At 36.4% G+C, this 15921-nt stretch overlaps 1 protein-coding gene and 1 long non-coding RNA gene across 3 annotated transcripts in view; one reads left to right on the top strand and one right to left on the bottom strand.

The window, feature by feature from the left end:
* LOC129419540 (uncharacterized) overlaps positions 1 to 15921 on the top strand; it is an 88730-nt gene that overhangs the window by 12910 nt on the left and 59899 nt on the right. The window lies entirely within an intron of this gene.
* The window catches only part of ano2a (anoctamin 2a), a 35103-nt gene that overhangs the window by 4123 nt on the left and 15059 nt on the right, over positions 1 to 15921 (bottom strand). The window contains exons 14-25 of the mRNA XM_073853782.1: positions 13543 to 13620; positions 9927 to 9992; positions 6900 to 6974; positions 6617 to 6818; positions 6372 to 6483; positions 4692 to 4749; positions 4506 to 4606; positions 4120 to 4271; positions 2400 to 2552; positions 2256 to 2308; positions 1750 to 1931; positions 1218 to 1323 (exon numbers count right to left, since the gene is read on the bottom strand). Coding sequence (XP_073709883.1) covers positions 1218 to 1323; positions 1750 to 1931; positions 2256 to 2308; positions 2400 to 2552; positions 4120 to 4271; positions 4506 to 4606; positions 4692 to 4749; positions 6372 to 6483; positions 6617 to 6818; positions 6900 to 6974; positions 9927 to 9992; positions 13543 to 13620 — 1338 coding nt within the window. The remainder of the gene's footprint in view (positions 1 to 1217; positions 1324 to 1749; positions 1932 to 2255; positions 2309 to 2399; positions 2553 to 4119; positions 4272 to 4505; positions 4607 to 4691; positions 4750 to 6371; positions 6484 to 6616; positions 6819 to 6899; positions 6975 to 9926; positions 9993 to 13542; positions 13621 to 15921) is intronic.

Genomic DNA, 15921 nt, shown 5'->3' on the forward strand with positions numbered 1-15921 from the left:
TTCTGCGTTTATACAAGCGTTTTGGAGCGGAAATCTGCTTGCATATGGTGACGCAAAAGTGTGTGATATTCGATGTAGTATGCACTTCAGGCGGCTAGGTGACAATGTAAAGCACTGACACACAACACCAAGTCCACGCGCCTGCGTACAACCTTCTTCCTTGTTCTCCCAGGTCTTGTCCAAAGCCGTCTGGTTTGTCTCCAAAGAAATGGCGCATCAACAATTTGATAGAGGTAATTAATGCACCTTCTCTGAACAGTAATACTGGCTGTGAATATTTTTTACAACTGCTGGAAAGACTCTTGTATATTTATCAGAGCTGCTTTGGCAACTTGAAGGTCTGACGTATAGAAATAATCCGACATGTTTGTTGTTATTTTCCTGAACTGGCGCATGCCTGTGACGTAAATGCGTAGGCGACTAGGGCCACCGCGAGCAGACGTTTGCATTTTTACCCTTTAGACGGGAACGCGACAGTGGAGCGTTTTTAAGATTTCCACTCTGGAGGGTGGTTTCACTTTTTGCATTTTTAAGCCCCAAAAACGCAGGCACATCCGATAAAATATTTTTACGTTTTCACCCTCGAGTGTTCTCGTGTAAACGGGGCCTAAACGTTGCTTTAAAATGTTGTGAAGGGCATACATTTCGTAGCAGTTTCCTGAACAGGCCTTATCTTTGTCCCAGACTAAAATGCATGTTTGAGCTTCCTTAATTTAAAAACATCTTCCACTGACATATATTAACATATATCAGTGCCATTGTTTCAAGATGTCTCAAGATGCACACGAGTATTATTTTTTGTAAGAAATGTTTGTATAAACTATTTAACTCTTTCCCCACCAGCATTTTTTACTGAGTTTTTAAAACTTTTGATGCTTCAGTGTTTTATAAGTTGGGTAAGATCGCCACCTACTGGATAATAACGGAAATATGAATAAAAAAGCGTTAAATGTCCTAATATAACTGAGGCCTAGTCCTGAATTCATCTAAACCCTGTCCGGGAAACTGCCCTTACATGTTTCATTCATCATTGTATACATTTTAGTTGGCTGATTTGATTATTATTTTTAGTTTTAATTATTTGGGGGTATCCTCCCTTCATCCCCTCTAGAAACAATGCCCCTGGTTGTGCACTATAAATGTACGTCGTCGGTTTTCGCTGACAATGGATTACTGTCAAGTATAACTGTTATAGCTAACAGAAGTAAAAAACTGACCTGGAAAAAAATCACAAACGCCAGGCGTGCAGCAAGCACAGACCAGTATTGCTTCGAGAGTTGATAAGACTCCGGAGACCAAGGGGGATCTCGATAGTCTTTGTACCTATGAGGAAAAGGATTAGTAGAGTAGAAAATGTGACCCTGCACCACAGAATCAGTCATAAGGGTAATTTTTTGAAATTGAGATTTATACTTCAACTGAAAGGGTTAGGTAACCAATGTTTGGCTGGGATAAAACAATTTGCAAATCTGGAATCTGAGGTTGCCTTTAAAGTTGTCCAATTAAAGTCCTTAGCAAAACATATTACTAATGATAAATAAGTGTATCATAAATGTTTTATTTATAATAAATATGATATATTTTTTATATACATACGGTAGGAGACTCACAAAATATCTTCATAGAACAAGATCTTTACTTTTAGATAATAGTAATAGCTACAAATATACCAGTGCTTCTTATTACTGTTTTTTTGGAAATCTAAGTATTTATATGAGTATGTTAGTATGCATGTGTACTTGTGTTTACCTGCAAATGCTGAGTTGGCGGTCAAAGTTTGTTTCATGCGGCGCGGTACCGGGTTTAAAGTTGCTTGTGTTAAAATAAGCCAGTGTATGGTTGGTAAAACCATGCATGGTGCCTGTCTCACTGTACAAATACTGATATACCATCCGAGGAATAAACTCTGATGTAAAGGAGATCACAAATGCCTTGAGGTGAAAAAGAGAAAGAGAAAAGCATAAAACATATTTTTGTGCATTTGCACACAGTATTTCAATGCAAATATCTTGCATCTTTCTAACAAACCATCAATTTAATTAAATAAATAAATTAAATACACACAGTACAGTCCCCTTCTGCATTTTCCAGTACCACCCAATGTGCCATGCACACTGTATTCATTATCAACACAGATATTGCAGACTTAAGAGTATTGGATAATTCATTTTAAGAGAGATGCAAATGAACATTGTCATTAGTGGGTGCAAATCAATCTTGGTGAATTCCCCCATTATCCTACTTTTAACACTTACATTTGTAATGACTGCAAACTTGCTGATTCCACTCAAGATGTTGTACCATATGCCTGGGAATGGAGAGAAAAGCAAATGACAGCTAAGATAAAACATAAATGTAACAACGAGTAAATCAATATATATTTATGCTTCATTTCATACCAATCTCTTTGGCACTGACAGCGTCAGGTCGACGTATTTCTGAGACAAATTTTGCCGCATCAAGACGGATTTCAATGACGTTATTAAGCAGAGCGAAGACCGGTGCCAGCGGGAAGGAAGCCACGAAGAGCGTGACAAATCCATACTGAATAACTGCAGACAAGCAAACACACATACATATATTAGGGATATCCCGGATCAAACCCATTTCCTCAAAATCATTATAGGCCACCTTAATCACATCTATTACAAAGCTATAAAACAACAGTGTAAACCAGGGTTGGTAACCTTCTTGACACAAAGCCATTTTTCTTGGTAATCCCCTCCTCCAAAAAATATAGACCAAAATGCATCACTGCTGCAGAGGGACCACGCTAAGCCTAGTGAACCGTGCAGCGTCGTGACCAAATAATGACCAACTGCAGTGCATACCAATTTGCCAAGCGAGGTACAAATTGCTCTGCACTATCTGGTTGAAACTGGTCTGTGTTGTAGGCCACTCAGTGTCTTCATAGATTTTTTGTGTCGTGCATATCTTATACAGCTACATTTACACATACAGAATGCTTGTGATAGGCACTTTCATCCAAAGTGACTTATAGTGCATTTAAGCTATACATGTTCTAAAAAGTTCGAACATATGACCTTTGCGTGCTAATGCAATGCTCCACCAATTGTGCAACAGAGTCTTATTTAGGATCAGCAACTAAATAAGACTTTAGCCTTATTCAGATGGTAATTGTTTCTTATTAGCATGTCTGTAAAAATATATTTGCATGCCTTATCCATGATAAAACTCATGCGTTTGGATGGAGATAAATTTGTGGTCGCTATCTAATTCCTTACACCTGGACATTCAATGCTCATAATCATTCACATGACCCGGATACTTGGGTTATAGTCATATAGTACGTATATGGATGATGTATAATTGACAGGGTTCCTACACCTTTAAGTTAAGTTCAAATTCAAGGACCTTTCAAGGACTTTCCAGGTCCAATACCCTCAAAATCAAGGACTAAATGTGGGGACACGTTTCAAGTGAGAGCAAGGTTACATTGTGTTACCTTTTAAGATACATTGTTACAGTTCCCTTTGGAGGGAACTCGCGCTACGTCACTACGGTGAACCTTTGGGGACGCCTCCAGGGGTAAGTGCGTCTGAATGTGTATATCAAATTCAACCAATGGTGAGGCTTAACGACAAAGACAGGGTGACGCGAGAGCCAGGAAGTATATCGCTATTTGATATATTGCCAAAGACGGCGTTACAGGGACGCAGAAAGTATGGCAAGGGAGACGCAGCGTTACACGTAACCCGAGACATTTTCATGTGTCAAACACAACTATGCAAAAAAGCATTTTGGTATAAATCAACATTCGTATACAGAAGATATAAGCATTTAAAGCAAACAGTTTAGCACGTGTGCTTAAAAAGTCTAGAATTTTTATGATATATGATACTATACTACACAGGGAATAATATGGATTTTTTTCTTGCATAAAATAGATTCAAGCACTTTCAATGACCTTTATCTAAGGATGTATATTTTCAAAAACTTCCCAGGGCCTTGAATTTTTCCCTCAGATTCACAAACTTTCAAGGATTTCAAGGACCCGTGGGAACTCTGAATTGAATATATTTTAAAATTGTATTTTGTAGGACCCATTTAAAGGGTGTCGTGACAGCTTGGGACCATTTTTTCCGACAGCGTACTTACCCATCTCCATATATTCTGGGCTCAACCCCTCATAAGGCTCCAGGTCGTAATCCAAATCCCAGCGCTGTGGTTCTCGCTTTGAATCTTTGTCCTCCTCATCTGCCGCTCCCTCTTTCTCCTCTTTATATATGCGATACATCTTCTTCAGTTTCCTGTATAAATGTGTTGTCAGCTTAGAAGTAACAATTCAAACAAACATTAGGAAAAAATTACACTTCTTTCATCTCTCCCTGTGCTCATCTTTTCTGTGTTGCGTATTAAAAGTTAATTTAAAAAGCAAATCAGGGGTTTCATCAAGGTGAATAGAGATAGATTTTAAAATCAAAGAAAATTAGTCTAGGGGTTTTTATGGGGGATGTGTGAGTGTATGCATGTCCAACACTTACGGAATGGCAATTTCGAACACGTTATTCTGTATAAGCTGCTTCCCCAGCATAATGATGCCCAGCTGAATACACACTTCAATAAGACATCCACCCGGAGAACACTGTAACAAAACAGACGCACATACGCAAACAAGTAGTTAAACCAAGCTTACACGCTAAAGACAAACTGTATTATTGCTTTATTACCTCCTCCATTCGGAAATCCTTAAAGACATAAACATAATCACCCGGACGACCAGCAAACCTAAGTTGGCAAAACAGAGTTATGATGGATTTTTTTACACATATTGATGGCACAACTATTTTCTAAATAGTAGATGGTAAGCAAACAATTCAGCAATTTGACATCGGACATGTCACAATCTACCACAGTACTGCATGACACTGCACTGTCAAAAAATATTTACATTAGGCATTTAGCAGATGCTAAAAAATGGTCACTACTTGTCACTAGGGTGCTACCCTTTAAAAATTAATCATTTGCACCTAAAGAGGACATATTTGTACCTCAGAAGTACATGTTGGTACCAAATATATACTATACATATCTGTACCTAAATGGTACATATTGTGACCTTTTTAAAGGGTACCACCCTAGTGACGACATGGGACCATTTTTCTGACAGTGTATAGTAAAGACATAACACTACATATAGACACAAAACATAAAAGTTAGCAGTTTTGAGATTATAATTTGGAGCTGGAAATGTGCATGTTCTCAAATACTGTACACTGCAAAAAATGACTTTCTTACATAGTATTTTTGTATTGTTTTCAGTACAAATATCTAAAAATTCTTAAATCAAGATGTATTTTCTTGCAAAAATATCTGCCAATGGCTAAGAAACGTTTAATTCAAGAAAAAATTCTCACCCCATTGGCAGATATTTTTGCTTGTTTTGGGCACAAATTCACTTAAATTTGATATTTTTGGTCTAAAATCTAAACTTATTTTCTTAGGTCATTTTGCTTGTCAAGAAAATACATTTTGATTTAAGAATTTGTAGATATTTATACTGAAAATAAGACAAAAATACTAAGTAAGAAAGTCATTTTTTGCAGTGTAAGAATATTATTAAGACAAAACTGGTGAAAATGTTAATTGCACTATAACATTTGAATGAGATTTATAAATTTGTACGAATTACCTACCTTATAAAATACACTGCAAAAAATGATTTTCAAGAAAAAAATTCTTAGTATTTTTGTCTTGTTTCCAGTAAAAATATCTAAAAATTCTTAAATTAAGATGCTTTTTCTTGATGAGCAAAACGACCCAAGAAGGTCATAAAAAAATCTTGAACATTTTTCTTAAACACTAAATTCAAGAAAAATTCAAGAAAAATTTGCTTACCCCATTGGCAGATTTTTTGCCTGTTTTATGCGCAAAATTACTTACATTTGATATTTTTGGTCTAAAAACTACACTTATTTTCTTGGGTCGTTTTGCTCATCAAGAAAAAGCAGCTTAATTAAAGAATTTTATGATAATTTTTCTGAAAACAAGACAAAAATAATAAGACATTTATTCTTGAAAATAATTTTGTGCAGTGTAAAGGACATAGTTTTGCCCTGTATATTATTATATTCATAAAAATAAAAACAATATAAATGCTTACTATGAAGTAATTTTGAATATAGACTACATGTACAATATACATGATAGACACAAAACTATGATAAACATGTAAACAAACACTCACTACGTGACCACACATCAACACACTACACTACAGAAAGCACTAAGCAAGATTGCGAATTGTCTCAACACACTGGACATAAATAGCTCATATAGCTTCTATTAATCCAAGTAAAAGCAACACATCAGTTAACATTGTTTTGAATGGGTATGATTTGTCTTCTTACCTGCCCTTAAAGAATGCCACATAGAAAACAGGTGCAAATGCATTCATGCTCTTCAGTAAAAAAGCCTTTAAGATCACATGCTCCTCAAATGTTGATTCTGTCTTTGGAATCTCTGGAAAATAACATTTAATTTCACATTCACAATCATCATTATTATTGCATCTAAGCTTACAGTCAGACTTATATCAAGAATACATCGTCATACAGTATGTTTTGTCTTTTTCAGTGCAAAAATAAACACACACCAAGCTCAGTAATCCAGGCTGCTATGGCTCCATAGATCTCATCCAGTACCAATACCACCAGCAAGTTGATGATGACAGCTGTGGTTGTCACGGTTACACGCACATTGGCCTTGGCTTCATGGTCAGGGTTCATTGACATAACAGCGAAAACGATGATTCGGTACAGAATCACTCCAGAGACGGCAGAAAATGTGACCCCAATCTGACAGGATGACAAACAAGAGTTTAAACACAACATAAAGAAACACAAACATTAAGTTGTCGTTAGGCTAAAGGTTCTCACCATAAGAAGGATGGAGGATATGTTCATGCAGAACCCAGGCAGGCGGTCCTTCCATGACAGAGACTCAGTTACAAACTACAACAAAAACAACAAAATTATGTTACCTAATGTCATTATAAAGTAAACTACTTCTAACTAGAAATCCACTGGTGTAGAAAAAACAATACTAACACTAATAATTGATATAATGGCAGAGTTTATACATCTATAATTTGTCTACAGTATTTTACAATATGCATTTTCAATATACGATTTATCTTAAACAACAGGGGTCGCACTAAATCTCCAAACTATAATTGTTTTCCTGTACTGTAGCTTAATTGGTCAAGCATTGCATTAGCAATAGAAAGGTCATGGATTAAATCCAAGGAACATACACACATAGAATATAAAAAAGCTGGAACGCACTGTAAGTCACTTTGGATGAAAGCGTCTGCCAAATGCATAAATGTGATGTAAAATGTAGGATACTTGCATACAATATAAACATACAATATATAAAATAAAAGAACAGAACAGACCCTCTGCTTTTTGAGCAAAAAGCTGAGATAATTGCATTTTTGTGAAGGTTTTTTTGATAGAGATCAGATTTAGAGCGATGATCAAAACATACACAGGGTTCTTACTGTTTGCCCTAAGAGAATACATCTAGGGTTTATAAGTTGGGTAAGAGTGCAACCTGGTGGATAATAGCGAAAATACAGATTGCCGGAAAAACGTGTCATTGGCAGGGAAGCGTTTTCTCTTAATTGATGAGTTAACTCATCAATGGCAGGGAAAGAGTTAAACTACTACAGTATACCAGGGATGCACTGAATGTTTAGCAACTTTTCGGCCAATAATAGCAAAAATTATTTTGGCCGACGTGAAAAGACAGAATAAATTTGATTGAACAATAAAGTTTTTAAGGATGCGATCAAAAAGCAACCAGTGAGAGGCGTGCACGCTTTTTAAATGCAGCAAACATGTTTTATAAGCGGATTTAAAAGAGGAACTATATTTTATGGCGTAATAGCACTTTTGAGTGCACTTAAACACGTGCACACACACACACACGAAGGGCGAATTCCAAACGGCGTTTCGTTAAGAAGATGCAGCATAAACAGTTGCTCCACATGAAAGCTGTGTCCCAATTCAGGGGCTGCGACCTTCTAAGGACGTATTTTAAGACCGATTGCGTCACAGCAGCGCGACTTCAGGCGAGTCGAAGTACTCCCAAAAGTGCTATTACGCCATAAAATATAGTTCCTCTTTTAAATCCGCTTAGAAAAGCGCTACGTTTTCGTTCCGTGAACCGGTTCAAAGCCTTGATTTTAACACACTGTTAATAGGCAAAGTATCCAAAAATATTGTTGAATGCTTCCTCATTTCTAAGCCGCTTTAGTAAAAAAATCTTCTAAATGAATAAATGTCAATGTAAGTGTGCAATGCGGATGTTAAAGGCGGAGTCCATGATGTTTGAAAGCCAATGTTGATATTTGAAATCACATAAACAAACACGCCCCTACCCCAATAGACTCTGGACCTTCTGTTGATAGACCCGCCCCACACATACGCAACCTGGCATTTGATTTGATTTGATTGGCTATAAGTGTGTTTTGGTAGTCGGCCCGTCTCCTTTTCCAAACCGTTTTTCAAACATTGTGGACTCCGCCTTTAACTGTTTCCCCGCCATTGTCGGATTAACTTGTCAATTAAGAGAAAACGCTTCCCTGCCAATGACAAGTTTTTCTGGCAACTGTAACACCGCTATTATCAACCAGGTGGCAGTCTTACCTAACTTATAAAACCCGGAAGTATTTCCTTAGGGCAAACAGTCAAACTCCGTGAATGTTTTGAGGATCGCTATGAATCTGATCTCTATCAAAAGTCCTTCACAACGCAATTATCTCAGCTTGTTGCTAAAGAAGAAGAATCCCACTCATATTTGAGAGGTGAGAAAAAGAGAACAAATAAGTAGGATGAAATGTTTTTGTTTGTTTGAAAGCAGAGGGTCTGTTCTTTTTATTTTATATACTGTATGTTTATATATTTAAAGAAAAACATTTTCTGGAAAGCATTAAACTTTTGTGAAAACCATAAAAAATGCTGCCGCTGGCTGGCATCTTTTAAAAAAAAAAATGCTGGCAGGGAAAGCTTTAAGAAAGAGATTTAATTAAAGTGCATGCTGAAGTGAATGAACAGCACTGCAATGTGCTGTAAATCTCACAAGAAGTAAATAATGTTTACTCAGAAAGACAGCAAGTGTGCACTTTTCAAAGCAGTCATTTTGACACACTTAGAGTTACTTAGAGAAAAAAGCTTTGGAACAGAAATGTTAATTTATGTAAGTGAGAGTGATTTAGTCGAAGTGCATGCAGAGGTTAATGAACAGCCTGATCCCAAACCTCTCTAAACATGAGATGTGAATTAAAAGCATACAAACTCTCAGGTACACAAGCATACACAGTGAACATGTGTCTTTGATTAGAGAAAGGACACCACTCTAACTTGCGTGTTTTAATCCAGCTCTGGCTCTAATCCTGCATAATCTAGTGTGGAATACCCAGAGAGGTAATCTGCTTTCAGTGGCGTGTGTAGCAAGTGTGTACGCGAGAGCTAGTGTTTGAGCGTGTGCGTGTGTTGCGTGTGTGCAGCGGAGGTCTGACACGGTGCACAAGGGCACGATGACAGTAACAAAAATCCACAAAATCACATCAAGTGAAACTGCGACCAAACTGCTCATTTCATTTGGGAAATAAGGATATAAAAGACATTGCAGGGCATGCAATCCGTGCGATCTGTTATCTAATAAATTAAATTGTCAGAATGAATAAAAAAGATGAGAGAGAGCTTGTGAAGAAAGATAGGCTGGGGAAGAGGCACAGGGGGAGCAGGTGGGGTCTGGCGGGGTTAGTTCGTTGACCCCTCCCTGACTGACAGCAGAGAAATACATGCGCTCCGCCTCTTTCGATTAAGTTGATTAGCTAGCTAACTCTTTCTGTCAGATTCACAGTAAACTCCCACATCATGCCCCTCCCTTCTCACCGGTGACTGCCCTCCTTTTGCAGACAGGAGCTTCTCTCTTCCTTTGTCATCTGTTCCTGTATCCGGCTGTCACACAAAGCAGAGATTAAAAGCACGACACGCACATTGTTTCTGTCATTTTCTACCTGAAACCATTTTCTACCATTTTCATGCAATAAGTTGAACAACATCATGCAATGGATAAAATTAGACAGTATAAGCAGATATAATTCTGGTTATATATATATATATAGTATTCATACTAGTGTGACAACTAACGTTTTTAAAAATAATTTATTTTTCAAGCTGTATGGTTGCATTAAGAACCTTTAACATCCACATAACCTTTAGGTTCTCTATAGCTATTCTTTATTCGTGCGAATAACCCTTTTGTTTTGCATTTTTGATTAAAAAAAATCGAAATTCTACTAGCGCAGTGTTATATATTTTGTTCACATGTGTACTTGTATTACCCCAAATGTTTTCAACAATGTTTGACATGGTGTCACTGTACTGTACACATTATAAATTTTTTCCGCTTTTACTGTAGTAGAAATCATCGACAGTGTGCCCATGGTTCCTTGAAATCCTTAAAAGTTTGTGAATCTGGGGGGAAAATTCAAGGCCCTGGGACGTTTTTGAAAATATACACACATAGATGCAGGTCATTGAAAGTGCTTGAATCTATTTTATGCAAGAAGTTTTCTGGAAAAAAATCCATATTATTCCCTGTGTAGTGTAGGATAATATCATAAAAATTCTAGACTTTTTAAGCACACATGCTAAACTGTTCGCTTTTAATGCTTATATCTTCTGTATGCGAATGTTGATTCATAACAAAATGCTTTTTGCATAGTTGTGTTTGACACATGAAAACGTCTCGGGTTACGTATGTAACTGTTGTTCCCTGAGAAGTGAACGAGACGCTGCGTCTCCCTTGCCATACTTCCTGTAACGCCGTCTTTGGCAATATTTCAGATAGTGATATACATCCAGGCTCCCGAGTCACCCTGTCTTTGTCGTTAAGCCACATCATTGGTTGAATTTGATATACACATTCAGACGCACGTGGAGGGATCCCCAAAGTGTCACCGCAGTGACGCAGCGCGAGTTCCCTCGAAAGAGAACTGAAACAATGTATTTATACTATATAGATACAATGAACTATATACAACGTGTCCCCCTATTAGTCCTTGAATTTGAGGGTATTTGACCTGGAAAGTCCTTGAAAGGTCCCTGGATTTAAAGTTAACTAAGGTGTGGGAACCCTGCATAGATGTGTTCGACTTCATGCAACGCTGCACAGACCGACGTATGATACTGTAGTAACAGTACTACTATCGATTTGCTCTTACAAGATGTCATACAGTACACCGATCAATCTGTGCTGCACCACATGCAGAAGTAGTATTACCATATTTTTCGGATCATAAGCCGCGTTTTTTTTATTCATAACTTGGCTGGTGCTGCGTCTTATAGTCAGGTGCGCCTTGTAAGTCAGTATGAATTAATTTTGACATTTATGAGGCAAGAGACATCATTACTGTCTTCAGCCGTGAGATTCTGCTATATGCTGCTCCTGTAATGATGTAATTCAATGGATTCAGTAATGTGGAATGACGAGTCTGCGAACTTCACGCTAGTTGTCTTGTTCGGTTCATTTAGACTATTCAACCTTCCAGGTATGTTCTGTATGCTATGGTTTATCGTTTAAATAACTGATAATATTCCTTTAACATACAGACATCTGTTCAGCCTGCTGTTCTGTCTGCTATTGTTTAGTTGAATAACTTGCCTTTCCAGATTAAATGTCTGTTCTTTGGCTTGGATTTTGTGAAATAATTTTCTAAATAAACGCGACATATAGTCCACTGCGACTTATATATGTTATTTCGTCTTAATCCCGCATTTTTGAATGATGCGGCTTATACTCCCGTGCGCCTTATAGTCCGGAAAATATGGTACTGAAAAAATAATATGCTGGATTTACTAAAAAAAATAAAATACAGGGCATAATTTTTGCATCCACTTTTTTAGGTAAATTTTACATGGAATTTTAAGCAATTTAAGCAATTGCTTAAAATTCCATGTAAAATTTACTTAAAAAGTGCAAAATAATGTGTTCATTAAGAATTACTCCTTTTTGTGTTCTTTTTTACTCACATTTGGTTAAAAAACAAGAATTGTTTTTTTTATAGAATTTACTCCTTTTATTTAGTTAAATTTACTTAGCCACAAAACCATTTTTTACAGAGGTATAATTTTTTTTGTTTTGTTTTGTATTACGAGCTCTTGCAGCGAAAATTCAATGCTATCTGGCAGTTCGTACGTGTTTTATGAGGTGACTAATGTGTATGAATTCGTGTGACCACATTCGTACATTTTGAACTACACTAAAAAAAATGCTGGATTTACTTAAAAATATAGTGCATCATTTTTGCATCCATTTTTAAAAAATAAGTATTACATGGAATTTTAAAGGGGACATACCAAGAAAATTTTACTTTTCCCATGTCTAAATGCTATAATTGGGTCCCCAGTGCTTTTATTAAACTAGAAAATGTGAATAAGATCAAACCAGTAACTTAGTTTTGGTAAACCATTCTCCACAAGCATGTAAAAAAATAGGTCATTGAAATTTGTCTCCCCTTGTGATGTCAGAAGGGGGATAATACCGCCCCTTAATCTGCACTATCCAACCACGCCACTGCCATTTAGTGCAGAGATCAACTTATTTGCATTTTAAAGGACACACCCAAAACAACACATTTTTGCTCACACCTACAAAGTGACAATTTTAACATGCTATAATAAATTATCTATATGATATTTTAAGATAAAACTCTGGGGACACCAATGATTTATTTGACATCTTAAAAAAGTCTTATGCAATTGCTTAAAATTTCAAGTAAAACTTACTTAAAAAAGTGGATGCAAAAATGATGCACTAAATTTTTAAGTATTTGCATTCGCCCCTGACATTTGGGTTTGGAGTGGGCTTTTGTTATTGTTGTTTTATGATAATTGTATGTTTTTGTACGATTCACTTCATACTTCATATGAATTGGCCAACTCGTGAAATAGGTACGAATTTTTGTCAGATCAGGCTGGAAAATCACATATTTTTGCCTTTACAGTGTATGCACTGTAAAATTCAATTAGTGAACTTTACATTTGAAAATGACATCGGTTGTACATGATTGAATTAAGATGAATTCTTAAAATGAAATTAAGCTTAATAAACATTAATTTTAAGAAAACGTGATTAAATCATGTTTAACTGGTAGACATAATTGAATTACGTAGATCCAACAACTTTTGAAAAAAAAATCATATTAACAAAGCTTAATTCAATTATGTGCAACCAGTGTTTTCTTTTCAGTGTACCATCCAAAGGGCACAACCAAAAATGTTGCCCATGGCCCTGTAAAAGGCTTAAGGGAGTGGGGGACCGATAGATTATAGCCTATTAATTGGACCCACCCTAAGATTTTTGCACCAGGCCACAATATGTGGTTGATTAATGTGGGATTTTTCATATCAGATTTACATTTGGTGCCCACCGTCTTAAAGCTGTTTATATAGTCTTGGGGTATGATTGATAGGATTAGATAAACAAGAGTGTGATTTACTATACCTCATCCTTCTTCTTATTCTTTGCTTTCTTCTGTTGCTTCTTAAGAAGAAAGTCTTCATATGCCGGCCGTAGCTCATTCTGAGGTATAGATATTTATCATTTTAGTTCAGTATTCTCTCCAGACACTTGCACACATGCAGTACACACATATTAAGTGCTGTAATCTGTGTCTACATTGATCTCAGAAAGCACAAACAAGTCAAGGGTGACACACACACGTACACACATACACACTAGATTATACACAAGCGAAACCATCTCCATAGTAACTGGATTCACAAATGGAAATAATTATCTTGCTTCTGCTTAAAATCAAGTGCTTGGTTTCTTGAGGCAAAATGGCAAGTTTATTGAGAACCATTAAACCTTAGAGATTCGAACACATTTATGACTTTCTCTGGGTAGAAAGCGAACACATTTATATGCAATACGATTTATGATGCAAAATGTGTTTCAAGTAACTTCACAAAAAAGATAATCTGGCAAGTACATTGTGGTCAGGATTACGGCTTCGGGGTTAATGTATACAATCATGATAAAGGATTTGTTGGCACACAGGTTATTACAAAATTAATCCACTGTAAAGCTCTCCTCATGTTATGAATTAAAGGCTGGTTCTTCAAACATCGTCATCATGGATTCAGATGCAATATTTACTACCCTGCTGTTCAGAAAAATCACAAACAAGAAAAACAGAGAGAGAACAAGGGAGGGGGAATAGCAAGTGACAGAAGAGAAATATATGGGGTGGGGCAGAGAGAGAGAGAGAGAGAGAGAGAGAGAGAGAGAGAGAGAGAGAGAGAGAGGGGGGGGGGTACTGATCATGTACCTCAGATCTGTCCTATTGGTCAGCATCAAAGCAAAGAAAAACATGAATGAGTCACATATTTACTGTGTTTACACCAATAAATATGCTGTTTAATTTGACCTTTTACTCGCATCCTAATTTAAAATAATAGACATTTTCTATCTTTGCAACTGTTGTCGTACACCTGTTCATTAGCTTTTGTTAGTGTATGTCCTGTGTTTTGAATGGTTTTAAACAATTTTATTGAGTTTGTTGCCTAGGCACTTATAACAGTGACCCAGAGAGGCTACACAATATGTAAGGAATAATTGACGACGGGCCATTGAATTATAAGAAAATAATGCACACCAAGGTGGTAATGCGGCACGATGCGAAGTGGAGTGCCGTTACACCGCAGGTGTGCATTATTTTCAAATAATTCAAAGGACCGGAGTCAATTATTCCGCTTATACCATGGTTACCACAATCTCACTGCTAGATGCCGCTAAAACCTACACACTGCACCCTCACTGTAAAAAATTCCTTGTTGCACTTACATTTTTAAGTTTAATCCACTTGAATTTTACAAATATATATATATATATATATATATATATATATATATATATATATATATATATATATATATATATATATACATATACACACACACATATATATATATATATATATATATATATATATATATATATATATATATATATATATATATATATATATATATATATATATATATATATTTGTAAAATTCAAGTGGATTAAACTTAAAAATGTAAGTGCAACAAGGAATTTTTTACAGTGAGGGTGCAGTGTGTAGGTTTTAGCGGCATCTAGCAGTGAGATTGTGAATTGCAGCCAGTGGCTTAGTTCACCGAAATGCTACGGTAGCCGCCACAGGACAAACATGTTGTCGTCTAAGACAAAATACAGTAGTGACAAAACAGTTTGTCTGTTTACCCGCGTGTATGTAGATAAAAACGACTCATTCTAAAATAATAAACACATAATGCTACGTACACACCAAACGCGGGGCATCGCCCTACTTGCTCTAGATTACTCGTGGGATTTAACTTTGTGTCATGTGAATTTTTGGCTCAAGATGAATATTTTCAATTTGGGCGAAGACACGTTTGAGGCGAATAGCGCTTGTTTTCACGCAAACGCCCATATCGTGTCATTCGCATCGTCCCACGCGAGGACGCATCTGATCACATCTTTGCATTGACTTTGTATGTAATCTACTCGCGCAAATCATTGAACTCGCGTCTGGTGTGAACCCACAGTAACAGTTCAGTCTTTATACATCACTGATAATATAGTTATGTATATTATATTGAATTTCTGTCATAAGATCCTTCTTAAAGTAACACAATGCACCTTAAACAAAGACGAACAGGTTTAAATTTGTGTCTGCTTCATAACTTTTAATAAAACTGAGAAGCCAAACGCCTCTAGTGGACATTCCATTGAAAGATGCAACGATATGTACCTCGAGCAATGTATTTTTGAGGTACGTATTGTGAGTGAGCCTTGGTATAAACCTATATTTGCTTTAAGGTTAATTAATATTA

This window comes from Misgurnus anguillicaudatus, chromosome 15, assembly GCF_027580225.2.
Source record: "Misgurnus anguillicaudatus chromosome 15, ASM2758022v2, whole genome shotgun sequence".
In the NCBI taxonomy this organism is placed as follows: Eukaryota; Metazoa; Chordata; class Actinopteri; order Cypriniformes; family Cobitidae; genus Misgurnus; species Misgurnus anguillicaudatus.